This window comes from Castor canadensis, chromosome 13 (assembly GCF_047511655.1).
Source record: "Castor canadensis chromosome 13, mCasCan1.hap1v2, whole genome shotgun sequence".
Taxonomy (NCBI): domain Eukaryota; kingdom Metazoa; phylum Chordata; class Mammalia; order Rodentia; family Castoridae; genus Castor; species Castor canadensis.
The window spans coordinates 77,877,006-77,890,011 of NC_133398.1; the positions used below are offsets into that span (position 1 = coordinate 77,877,006).

Here is a 13,006-nt window from a genome sequence, read left to right on the forward strand (position 1 = left end):
AGACCAAACTGAAAACAACACAAATGTTTTCAAAATGTGAACAAATAAATTCAAAAGTACAACCACTCTGATGACTCTTGAATGTGTACCTTTCCTCCTTCCAATACAATGCTTCTTTGTGTCATGACATGTTACAATAAAGAGAAACTAAACAAAGATGGGCCATCGCCTCAATTGCTCAAAACCAAACTACTGAATACAATACACTTACTGGCACCTGTAGTCCTTGTGATTTTTTCTTTTTCTTTGACAGTCTCCTGTCTTTGATTAGCATTCTTGCTTTGATCCACGCTGACTCTATCTCAGAGGATGTTGAATGACCTGTAAGAGAATTGGTTTACATGAGAAAGTTGACAGTCTAATGTGGGGATGATTTGGGTTATTTTTGTACATCCTCAGTCCACAATTTTGTTTTATAGAAAGGGCTGAGAGAATGGGAAAAAATGTTAATGCAGTCAAGAATCATGGGCATATTAAAAATTGGGGCCAAGTCTAATTGTGCACAACTGTAATCCCAACTAGTCAGGAGGCAGAGATGGAAGAATCTAGATCTGAAGCCAGTCCAACTAATGTTAATTTGAGACTCTATCTAAAAAATAAACTAAAACCAAAAGGACTGGAGTGTGACTCAAGTGGTAGAGAGCTTGACTAGCCAATGAAAGCCCGAGTTCAATCTCCCAGTACTGCCAAAAAAAACAGTAACAATGCAAAAAACAACACTTTTTCAAAAAAAAAAAAAAAAACTTTACTCCTTACTTTTAATCTTATTCATCAGTTTGTTTTCCTTGTAGAATCTAAAACTACGACTCCTAATGAGCAGTCGGCTTCTGTGGAGAGGATTGATCCAAAAAGATCTGCTTGTCTGAAGTGATGGTCCCATCACCTCTGAGCAGTCACTATTCTGCTCCAATCTTGTCAAATTATCTGACAGGAATCTGCCTCTAATCTGCTTTGAGCATTGTTCACCTTGAGAGGAGTCTCTGGGACAAGTGGAGGGCAAGCAGGTTTGCCATTTTTTCGTGAGGCTAAACACACCAGGTTCATCACCTTCTGAAAATGCCCAGTTCACATATCCACCTCCAGTTTGCACGCTCTTGGCTTGGGAAGGGAGGGAGGTCAAAGTCACGGGTGCAGCTGTGCAATGCAAAGTGGGTGGAACTTGTTCCACTTTGTCCTCTTTGTCTGCCATCTGAGCCACAGCTTCGTGATGGTCTTTGGATTCAGCCACCAGTGTCTGGTCTAAGACAACAGGGGTCTCTCCAGACAGATGAACAGGGACTTCACTCTGCGGGACCTGTTTAGTTGCCAACACATCTTCACCTGCTTCCACAGATGGTTTGGACTGAGACAACACAGTTTCTGTAAACAAAGAAGCATGCTTTGGAAAAGAAGGGACCAGAAGAAACTGGCCATACTTAGAATGTGCTTGGCTGTTTGGGGACACTCCAGAAGCAACTGTACTTTTTTCTGTTTCTTGTTCCTCCTGGTCCTCTCTTACTTTGGAGGCCTCTCTCTGACTGTGTGTAATCTCAAGAAGTGGCGCCCTCTGGGTTCTTGGGCAAAACTGGCTTCTAGCTAGGCTCGGCAGCAAAGAAGGGGGCATACTGTAATATTGGAATTTCTTCTCTCCAGAAATCTCCATGCTGCCTAGAAGCTTGGCACAGATGACATTGTTCCAGCTGTGAGGAAGCTGTCTGTGAATAGAGTGCTTTCTGTTGGCCAGCAGAGCCTCATCCTCTTGCAGGGTGTCAACAGCAGAAAGGACCTTGAGGGTATCCACAGTTAGGGCAGAGAGGTCCTGCAGGTGTCCCACCTGACTGTCCAAAGAAAGTAGGGAGTCCTTTATAAACGACACCTTCTCATTCATTTCTTTCAGTTGGAAGTACATCTCTGTAACCCTAATTGTGAAGGGAAGGAGAAAACCAATCAATGCATCAAGCCAGTAGGAAGTTTTCTGAACTGCTTTCATCCTTAGGTAACTGCTAAGCTTGGCTGCTTCCCAAAGTTAAGCCTGTCAATGCAGTCCATGTTCTCATCCCAGCTGATCCCACCTTCTCCTATGCTTCCTCTCTGACCCTAATGAGGAAAAATCACAAATCTACTTTTTAGCTCTGATTCCTTTCTAATATTTCAGAACCACATTTCCATCTGTCTGCTAGTTATTCCTCCAAGCATCTGCTCAATCATTCCATTGTTATTCACTAATGTATCTGTTCAGTTATGTGACAAACCCTGAATATCTTCTATGGACAAGCACTGTACAATTTAAGGAGATCCTGGAAACAGAAAAAACCTCCAACCCTATAGTTCAAATAAGCTTCCCAAGTTCTAAAAAAAATCCATTTTGGAAGATCTATATTCAGAAAATGCCCAAGGCAAAATTTGAAAATTATTTTGATTAGTGTAGCCCAAGATTTTGATGTCAAGGATATAGTGGCACATGCATGTAATTCTAGCACTTGGAAGGCTGAGGCAGGAGGATCACAAGTGATCCTGGTGAGTTTGAGGCCAGCCTGGACTACATTGTGAGACCCTGTCTCAAAAAATTAATACAACAAACAACAAAAAAAGTATGATATCCAGACATTGACTCATATAAAAACAATGCAGCACTTCTTCTATTCTACATATACAAAAACAAATTATAGGGATAAGAAAAAGTAATAGAGGGTGATCCAAGTACATTATATGCATGTATAGGAATATCACAATGATCACAATGAAATCTATCGTATAATTAATATAAGCTAACTAAAGAGAAAAAAGTAAATTGAAAGTAGGATGGATTAAGCCTAACAATTTCATTATGTGTGGGAGAGAGAGAGAGAGAGAGAGAGAGAGAGGAGAAAGAAGAAAATGTTAATTAAAACTTACCTGTACATATCTCAGTATATATCTCTGATGGGGATGAGTTTTGTTTTGTGTCCCTCAAAAAGGATATGTTCACATTTTTACCCCAATACCTCAGTATAAGACCATTATTTGGAAACAGGATCTTCAGGGAAGTAATCAAGTTAAAATGAGGCTGCATTGGGTCGGTTAAACTGAACCCTAATCCAATATGACTGGCGTCTAGATATAAATGGAAAATTTTGGCACAGACATACACAGAGGGGAGACAACATGGAGACACACAGGGGATAGACAGCCTTATGACTGGCATGGTGAGTCTCGTTTGTAAGCCTAGGAACACCAAGGGTTGCCAACAGACACCAGAACCCAGAAGAGGATTTCTCTTTCCTAGAGACATCAGAAAGGGGTTTCTTCTACATTATATGTTTTTCAACTTGGTATAAAATTTTGTAAGTAAAGATATAATGAAAGTGAAAATATTTATAAAGAATACTTGCAGAGCAGTTTTTGATATGGGAAAGGGAAATAAACAATGTGAAATTTTATAATTTTAACTGAAAATATACAGAAAACTAAGTGGGAAAGGGGAAAATTTCTCACAGTGAGCTCTATTTATGACTTTTTAAAAGTGTTTTCTTCCCTCATTTGGTTCTTTTGTTTGCTGGACAAGGGATATTATTCCAATTTCCCAATAATGAAAATCTTTAATAAATAGGACTAAAGCAAAAAAGCAGAAAGGGAGAGATTTTGACCAAGAGTTTCACAGCTGATGTGGCCATCAGCAATTAGGAAAAGTGGTTCCCAGAGTGAGTGAGGCAGGGAGAAGCAATGATTTTACCGGAAGAGTTGATCACTCAGCCATAACAAGCATTTCCCAAAATCATGTTAGACTTCAAGCTTCTAGAATACATCTCAAGGCATAGGACTGAAAGACCTTCCACTCCTTCTTTCTGGGAGCTTTGCAGATAGGAATTAAAGAATAAAGCAGTTGGTATTTTCCATTTTCATTGTATTCTACGTGAGTAGAACCTTTTTTTGCTTGCTTTTCTACAGAATTCAACTTCTATAACTCAATAGTGGCTTAATAAATGCTTCCTGACCTTCTGGAACCTGCAAAGTTAGAATTGGCAAGGATGATGTGGGAAAGAGCACAAAATATATGTATATTCCCTTCCAAAAAATGCTTAATTGGAGCCTTTCCATCCAGCACTGTTTCATCTAATTCAAAAACAGAACAGTCTGAACAGCCGTAATGGAGACTCATTAAGTTCCATTAGCTGCAGTCACCGCGAATGAACACAATAGAAACCAGCAACTATTCACAGCAACAGGTAACGCTACAATAGAAATCTGCTAGACAAATAACCTGGTCACCTCAGGCAGGGTCCCCTTGCTTTTACGGATACTTATTTTCTAAAGCACAATGTCCTGTGAAACATATTTTAATTATATTCCTAGACCATCAGCTACATTAATTTAATCTAGCCTTTCAGTCATTCTGACACATAAAATAAGTTCTTAGCATTTCCATTTCCTCTGTGCAAGATCTGAGTGTGAAGGAAAGATGAACATGGTGACTGTTCTGTCATGGACCTTCAGCCAAGATTCTTTAAAATGAGATCACAATTATAATTGGAATCCTCATGATAATTATATCCACTGAGTGCTCACTAGGGGGCAAGCATTTTACTAAGGTTCTACATGTACTGTCTTATTTCACCCACATAACAACTCTGTAAAGTAGGCATGACCATTATTCCTTTCATAGAGAAGAAGTTGGGTCACATATCCAGAGTCACATGGTTGAGTATCAAATATAGAGAGTCTGACCCCATTGTCAAGAGAACCCACCACCGCTCTCAGTTTCATACCCCTCAGCAATTCATCTGGGGTCAAAATAGTTTCTCTGAGGGGAGGGAGGCCCAAGAACCCCATGAAGTATAAGAACTGCACCAACATTTCTGATTCTGGGAGCTATTTGCAGGTGTTCTTCCATAAGTCTTCATAGTCTGATAATGATGGGACCTGTTCAAGCAAATTCTCTACAGTTGAGTAAAAAAGCACATTATGTTAAAGCTTTTAAACTTTTTAGAAATCACAGTTTCCACATATAAGGCACCCAAACATCTTAATGTGAATGATACCTAAAGGCTTCTTACTTCCCAGAAAAGAGCAGAAAAGTTAGCTTACACGACTGAAGTCAAGGCAGAAGCTATTGTTCCAAACGAGGAGTGCAAGACACCGGATGGCCTCTGTGCATTCTCCCTGTGTACTCTCAAAAATCATCTAATCCTAGACGGTTGTGTGGCATCTTTTTTAGAGGTGGACAAACATGCAAGTGGCCTCCTAATTTCCTTCCCACCTTTTTCCTAAAATGGGTTTAGAAAATATTCCTCCCTCTCTCCTACACCTCATCTATGAGCTCCCCAAAAATGACAGTGAAGAATCACTAAGCTGCTATTGAGACTCTCTTTCAGGAGGGAGAATAGATGCTATGGCGAAGTAAAATTAGAGGTTCATAGCCAAATTCAAAATCCCTTGAAAGTATCCACATTTTTTCAAATCATATACTCTTCTAATCCATTCCTCAAATCCCAAGAATCCAAGATAAATACAATAGCATATTATTATCAATGATTTTAGGATTTTATTATTATTGTCATTGGAACACTTGCTTGTAAATATCTGGCTGTCCAGTTATCACTCTCTGTTCTCTTTGCTTCCGATACTACCTTCTCCTAATACTCCTCTAACCAAATCCTCTGGTCTTCTCCATGACTCCCTCTCTCTGCCTACTTTCCAGGAATTTGTACCTCTCAAAGTTCAACTTTTAGCACACTGAGTTTCCTCATCCTACTTTCTTCCTCTGTTATAGTTTTTTTTTTCTTACAATAGGCAGATGACTCCTATACCTGACTCTTCCAATAGGCCGGTGATCTTCTTGTCCGATTCCAATTTGCTTGCAGAGTTTCAGATTCATACAACCAGAACCTCCTAAATATCTCTGGCTAAATAGGCCACAGTAATCTCAAACTCAGGTGGGATGTGGTGGTTCACATCTGTAATCTCAGCTACTCAGGAGGCAGAAGTAGGAGGATTGCAGTTGGAGACTGACCTTGGCAAAACTGCAAGACCCTATCCAAAAACAAACTTAAACAAAAAACAAAAAAAAAAGGTGGAATAAGGGTGTGGCCCAAGTACTAGAGTGCTTGGTTAGCAAGCACGAGGCCCTAAGTACCACAAAAAATATCTCAAGCTCAACAAATCTAAAATTCATTGCTTTTCCCCCACCATTTTTGTAAACTCTTTATACTGGCAGTGCCATCTTTCATCTGATAACCCCCTGAGAGTCATCCTGCACTCTATCCTCCCCTTGGTACATCCAAGGGGATGTGAGCTGTCCTTTCTAATTGCATTTTAGTCATCCATTTCATGCCATCACCCCACCTCCATCCTTGGCTAAGCTGTCATCCTGGACCCTCTCTCAAGGGGTCTCCCTGGTCCCCATTCTGATCCTCAAATTCACACTAACCAAAAGAATCTACTTAGAACATAAATCTACCCATATCACTAAGCACCTAAAATCTTTCCATAGCTAATAGTTTAAAGTAAGGGGCTCTCCATGACTATCTCAACTCATAATCTCAGTGGCCAGTCTACATTAAATACAGGTATGGAAAACCAGAAGGAAACAAAACACAAATATACTCTAAGCCCTTAACCTGTCACCTGTTAAAAAGCATGATATGTGTTTTCTACTGCCTCCATCCTTGTATTCTGTCAGCATCTTTGTCATAACACACCAGATTAAGCCACAAGGCCAGAATGTTTATAGACCAGGAGTCTCTTATGACTAATCCAAGCTAAAACTAGTGGGTTTGGAGATAGCTACACAAATGACAAAGACAAAGGAGAATTGATACCAAAGAAAAACCTAAGCCCTCTAACTTCACGTGCTCTCTTTGGAAGTCAGTACATTATTTCTCAGCTGTGTGCCCACTAGTTTTGATAACATCTCTGACATGTAGGTTATGGTAACAGTTGCCTAGGTTACTTCACAAGACTTGAAGACTGCTTTCACTAAAATACTCTTTACTAAAGGTTATAGATATCTGATTGATGATAAAAATAAATAAAAGATTTGACATCTTTGTTTTCATGTCTATCTGTCTCCTTTGCTCTCTTAACCCTGAGTCAGACTACTCAGCTCTACCCATAGACCTGTTGATCACTTGAGAAATGTTTTGTTCAAGACTATAATATGGAGTGAACTTGATGCATTGCCCATTTGAGCTAGTACATGTTTCTTCTATCCTGCCTTGAAGCGTTCTCAACAGCTCAAGTACCTACAGCCTTATCATAAGGCCCAGACCAAACCATGAGGCCAGCACACTTATGTAAGATGATGACACTTCAGCAGTTCCTGAATTAAGTCACCACCATTAGCCCACGAAGAACAAGGCCAGAACACTTGCACACAAGCAGGAAAACATCTTTTAAAAACTTGCCCATGACTAATGGACAATCACCAAACTTTGACCCAACCACAAAATGTTAAATAAAAGCCTGCTGTTCCCTCTACTGGATGGAGCAGCTGGATAACCCCCTTGGTAGTGTTAACTCCATTCTGCTCTCAACAAAGAAACCTTGCCAGTCTTATTCATGATACATGGTCTGGTCTCATTTCTACTGTTTCCACATCACAAGATCCCACCATCTGGGATCATGCTTACCTTACGTTATTTATCTCCTCCTCTTTTCTTAAGGTTTGGGGGGAAATTTGTATTGAAAAAAGAAATTACTGTTACAATTTTTGCATCAAAACAGGTAAGGTTCGTTGCACCCTTGTTATCACCAGCACTGTGCCTGCCACATGCTCCATCTATACTAGCTTATTTAATCCTCACCACAACTCTGAGAGGTAAGTCTATTTTCACTTCTATTCTACAATAAAAAAAATCAAGTCCAAAGAGGTTCAGTAAATTTTCTCAAGAACATATAGCAAGTATGTGGCAGAAGCAGAACTTCACCCCAGCTCTGCAAGCTCCTAATATTCATACACATGTCACACAAGACTGAGAACCATGCTGGCTCTCAGGACTGGATGAGTAAAGCTGCAAAGGGAACAGAATATGTGGAAGAAGGGAAGGGAAAGTTCATACAGCTATGACCTGAAGATATAATAGAAAAATACAATCTTGTGGATCCACAAAACATTGTTTGTAATTCAACATTTTCTCAATATTAAACTTGACTTGAAATTTAGTAAGCTATATAAACACATATTTACACAAATATGATATCAACAGAAAAATACAGAATCATATAAATATGAGTTATGCCTCTTGTGAGCCATTTAGAAAGTCCTTAATGTGATTTGGTTTTAAATAAAGTCATATTTAAAGATTCACATTATCTGTCTGATATTTGGACACTAGAAACATATACTTAAATGTAGATTTAATATTTTATAGTTCATTTCATTTATCATGTTCATTTCACATGATAAAAGCGAGAGCACACAAGGGAGGGGTGAAGATAGGTAAGACACCTAAAAAACTAGCTAGCATTTGTTGCCCTTAATGCAGAGAAACTAAAGCAGATACCTTAAAGCAACTGAGGCCAATAGGAAAAGGGGACCAGGTACTAGAGAAAAGGTTAGATCAAAAAGAATTAACCTAGAAGGTAACACCCACGCACTGGAAATCAATGTGAGTCAATGCCCTGTATAGCTATCCTTATCTCAACCAGCAAAACCCCTTGTTCCTTCCTATTATTGCTTATTCTCTCTCTACAACAAAATTAGAAATAAGGGCAAAATAGTTTCTGCTGGGTATTGAGGGGGGGAGCGGGAGGGGGTGGAGTGGGTGGTAAGGGAGGGGGTGGGGGCAGGGGGGAGAAATGAACCAAGCCTTGTATGCACATATGAATAATAAAAGAAAAATGAAAAAAAAATAAAAATAAAAATAAAAAAATAAAGGAAAAAAAAATAAAAAAATAAAAAGTGCATATTATCACAGACAGCTTTGCATATATTAACAAAATGCTGTGCACTCACAATTAGTGACACCCCACTAGTTTCCTACCATGTTCCTTTTCTCCAACGCATCTCCTTCTCTTTCCTCAAATCATATGTATTGTGGGCACTCTTAGCCAATGGCTTTGCCTGGGGAACTTGTGCCCACCACCCAGTCTGCATCCTCTTGTCTACTCACAGGCCATATTCTCTCTGCTCCTTTTCTTGGGGAGAAAGCTCAGGCCCTCCTTCCCAAGGACTTCCCTTCAGCAAATCACCTCTTCCCTCGTTTCTGCCATTTTTCCCTTGCTGGTCTGTCATTTCCAAACCACACAACTTTATTTTGTGGTTTCCACATGCAACAAAACAAAAGAAGCTCACCATGTTCTCATTCCCATCTTGCTTCCTTTCACAGTGAAATTTCTCACAAAGTTGTCTGTGGTACTGTCTCCACCTTCCCATTCTCTTTGACCCACTTCAGTGATGCTGCCATCAGCAATCTCAACACACGCACACACGCACACACACACACACACACCCCACCACCACCATCACACAAAACAGCTGTCAGCAGGTACCCTGAGAACTCCAGCTCCACAGTCAACTGGCACTACCCACCACCTCCTCCAGGGCCACCTGCAGCTGCGGGACCCACATGCTGTCTCAGGTGACTTGATGCACTGCCAGGTGCGCTACTCACCAGGTGGCCCTGCCTGGGCCATGCCCTCACTTCCTTCTGGCCTCTCCACAAACTCCTCACAGCCACCTTCCTGGACCAAGCCACTTAAAACACTCCAACCCAAACCACAACTCTGGGAAGATTCACACAACCATCATTTCCTCTTCCCTTAAACTACTCAGTTTTCTTCATAGCTCTTATATAGACTGGTATTAAATTATATTTCCATCCAGGTGCCAGTGGCTCATATCTGTAATCTTAGCTACTCAGAAGGCTGAGATCAGGAGGATCGTGGCTGGAAACCAGACTTGGCAGACAGTTCATGAGACTGTATCTTGAAAAAACCCTTCACAAAAAAAGGGCTGGAAGAGTGGCTCAAAGTGTAGGCCCTGAGTTCAAGCCCCAGTATTGAAAAAAAAAAAGATAGAAATTATATTTCTGTATGTGCTTTCTTGCTTATTTGCTTGTTGCCTGCTCTCATTTCCCTCACCCCTCCATACGCATACACTAGGATGTGAGTCCTAAAAGGACAGTGACTTTTCTCTTATTCACCACTTATCCCTAGTAATAAGAACATAGTAGATGCTCAATAAATGCACACTGATTACATGAATCACATATAAATAAATGCTTCAAACTACAGAGAACTCAAACTTGTGGGATTTGAAAGTAGATCTTTCTACTTCTTTAGACATTTTAATAGAATCAGGTTTGGGTAGAAGTTTGAGAATAAAAAAAAGAGAGATTTTTACCTTTCTGATGTCACTCGGATTCGTTCCTCAAAACTGCCATTCACACTTTCCATTTTCTCATGGAAGTATTTTTCCACACACTGCTCTTCAAAATCATGAAGTTTTTTCAGATCCTCCTTACTCAGATATAGTTCTGGGAAATAAGTTTATACATAAAAAGAATCATTCTTTGCCCTTAATAGGAAGCTGATGCACAGTGCGCTGTGGTTTGGATATGGTCTGTGTGCCCCCAGTGGTTCATATGCAATGGACATTTGGTCCTAAGGGTGCTGATGCTCAAGTGGTGTGACCTTGGTTGATGAGCAGAGCACAGGGGCACCACCTTTAGGAGGAATTTGTGTGGTTCCCACAGGACCAGGTACATCAAACCTGGCTCTTCTACACTCCTTTGCTTCCTGTTTCTCTAACTCCTTCTATTTCTTCTTCTTCTTCTTCTTCTTCTCCTTCTTCTTCTTCTTCTTCTTCTTCTTCTTCTTCTTCTTCTTCTTCTTCTTCTTCTTCTTCTTCTTCTTCTTCTTCTTCTTCTTCCTCCTCCTCCTCCTCCTCCTCCTTCTTCTTCTTCCTTCTTCTTCTTCTTTCTTCTTCTCCTCCTCCTCCTCCTCCTTCTTCTCCTTCTCCTTCTTCTTCTTCTTCCTCATCCTCCCCATCCTCCTCTTCCTCCTCCTCCTCTTTCTTCTTCTTCATCTCTCTCTCTCCCCCTCTTTCCCCCTCTCCCTCTCCTCCCCTTCACCCTTCTCCAACACCTGGTGCCATTCACATTATGATGAAATTAGCAGGCCCTCATCAGAGGCTGGCTAGATGGAACCACGCAGTCTTGAACTTTCAGCCCCCAGCGAGCTTCATACTGTTGACCCTTGAACAACATGAGGGTTAGAAACACTCACACCCATGCAGTCAATGTTCTGCATATAACATTTGGCTCCCCCAAAACCTAACTACTAACATCCTACTGCTGACTGGAAACCTTACCAATAGCATGAAGCATCAATTATTACATATTTTAATATGATACACATCATATATGGTAAAAACTATGTGATCACGTTGAGATGACGTTTTACTGCAGTGAGCAACTTACTGGTGAGATGAACTGCTCATATAACAATTAGTATCATATAGCATTTTAAACACATGCTTGGTACACTTGAACTCACCACAATGCAACAGAAGGTGGGCTACAAAGTTGCCACAGTAGTACAGTGTGCTACACTTAACCCTGGTTAAATGCTGCATCTTTACATCTGTTTACATTTCTCTAGACTGCAAATGGCACCATGCATGCATGGTCTGTGTTTGCTTATGTTTTGATAAGTTATAGTTTTTGTAATAGTTTTGTGCAAATTTTATAATAGTGACTTAAAATATGTTAAAATAAAATATAAGGTATAAATATAAAATATGTATTAAAATGTATTTATACATTCATGAGCTTTTTCTTTTTGTCTTTTTGGTGGGTCTGGAATTTAAACTCAGGGATGCACACTTGTAAAGCAGGTGCTCTGCCTCTTGAGTCACACCTCCAGTGTATTTTGCTCTGATTATTTGGAGCTGGAGTCTTGAGAACTAGTCGCCTGGGCTGGCCTCAAACCATGATCTTTCCAACTTAGCCTCCCAAGTAGCTAGGATTACAGGCGTGAGCTGGCTCCCTGCAACTTTTTCTTAATTTTGTTGGTATTTCTAGGCTACATAATTGGTCTCTGAGGAGTTTTTTGTTTGGAGATTTTCATTGTTTTATTGCTGTGGGGTTTTTTGTTTGCTTATTTTTGGTACTGGGCCTCACATTTGCTAGGCAAGCACTCTACCACTTAAGCCACTTCCTTAGTTCTTAGTCCTTTTCTTAAATTTTAGTTTGCTTTTCAGATAGGGTCTCATGCTAACTTTGCCAAGGGTGACCTCCAACCATGATCCTCCTACCTCCACATCTGGAGTAGCTGGATTTATAGTTGTACACCAACCCTTCCAGCCTGGTTTTAGTTTTTGCAAACTCATGATCAACTGCTTCCACTTCCCAAGTGCTGGAATTACAGGCATGTACCACCATATCCATCTTGGTCTTTGAGTTTTTCAAATTATTGCAAATCTCCAAAAGCAAACTCTGAATATAGGTAGACATTCATGGTTCAAATTCATGTTGTTCAAAGGCCAACCATAAGCATCTTTTCTTTATATAAAGTACAGAACAACAGGTATTATGTTATACCAACTCGAAAAGTATGAGTGGCTCTTCTTCCACTTGTATTGAAAATGATGAACTATAGCTGGTGTAATAAAAGGTCACCACCTTGTCACACTGTATTCCTGGAGAAACAGTATGTATAAATAGCTAGAAACACCAGACTGGGGCTCTCCTACTTGTCCTTCTAAAATATACACAACAGATGCCTTCTCTTCAATATTTTCATATGTTAGAGTATTTTCACACATTAACAAAACTCCATTATACTTTTATGCAAATGTAGACAAAATCTAATTGTCTTTTTTCCTCTCTGCCTACTGCTTTACCTATTGAAATGACAAAAAGTAATCAATAGGTTAAAATCAAGGTTAGAGGAAGGAAAAGTCTATTGAAATTAATCCAGTAAGTATAAGAAGTTTCACCTTGTTACACTGAGCTGGTATATACTAAGTCCTTCTATTGAAAAGGAGACATTATATTCTCTCTCTCTCTCTCTTTCTCTTCTCTCTCCCTCTCTCTCTCTTTCTCTC

At 40.0% G+C, this 13,006-nt stretch overlaps 1 protein-coding gene across 13 annotated transcripts in view; it reads right to left on the reverse strand.

Annotated features, from left to right (window-relative positions):
* The window catches only part of Trpm6 (transient receptor potential cation channel subfamily M member 6), a 138,172-nt gene that overhangs the window by 31,897 nt on the left and 93,269 nt on the right, over positions 1-13,006 (reverse strand). For 12 of the 13 annotated variants that reach the window (XM_074052056.1, XM_074052054.1, XM_074052053.1 and 9 more), the window contains 3 exons: positions 10,301-10,433; positions 757-1,898; positions 212-321 (listed from right to left, as the gene is read on the reverse strand). In XM_074052056.1, the coding sequence (XP_073908157.1) occupies positions 212-321; positions 757-1,898; positions 10,301-10,433 (1,385 nt within the window). The remainder of the gene's footprint in view (positions 1-211; positions 322-756; positions 1,899-10,300; positions 10,434-13,006) is intronic. The other variant, XM_074052065.1, reaches the window with a different exon arrangement.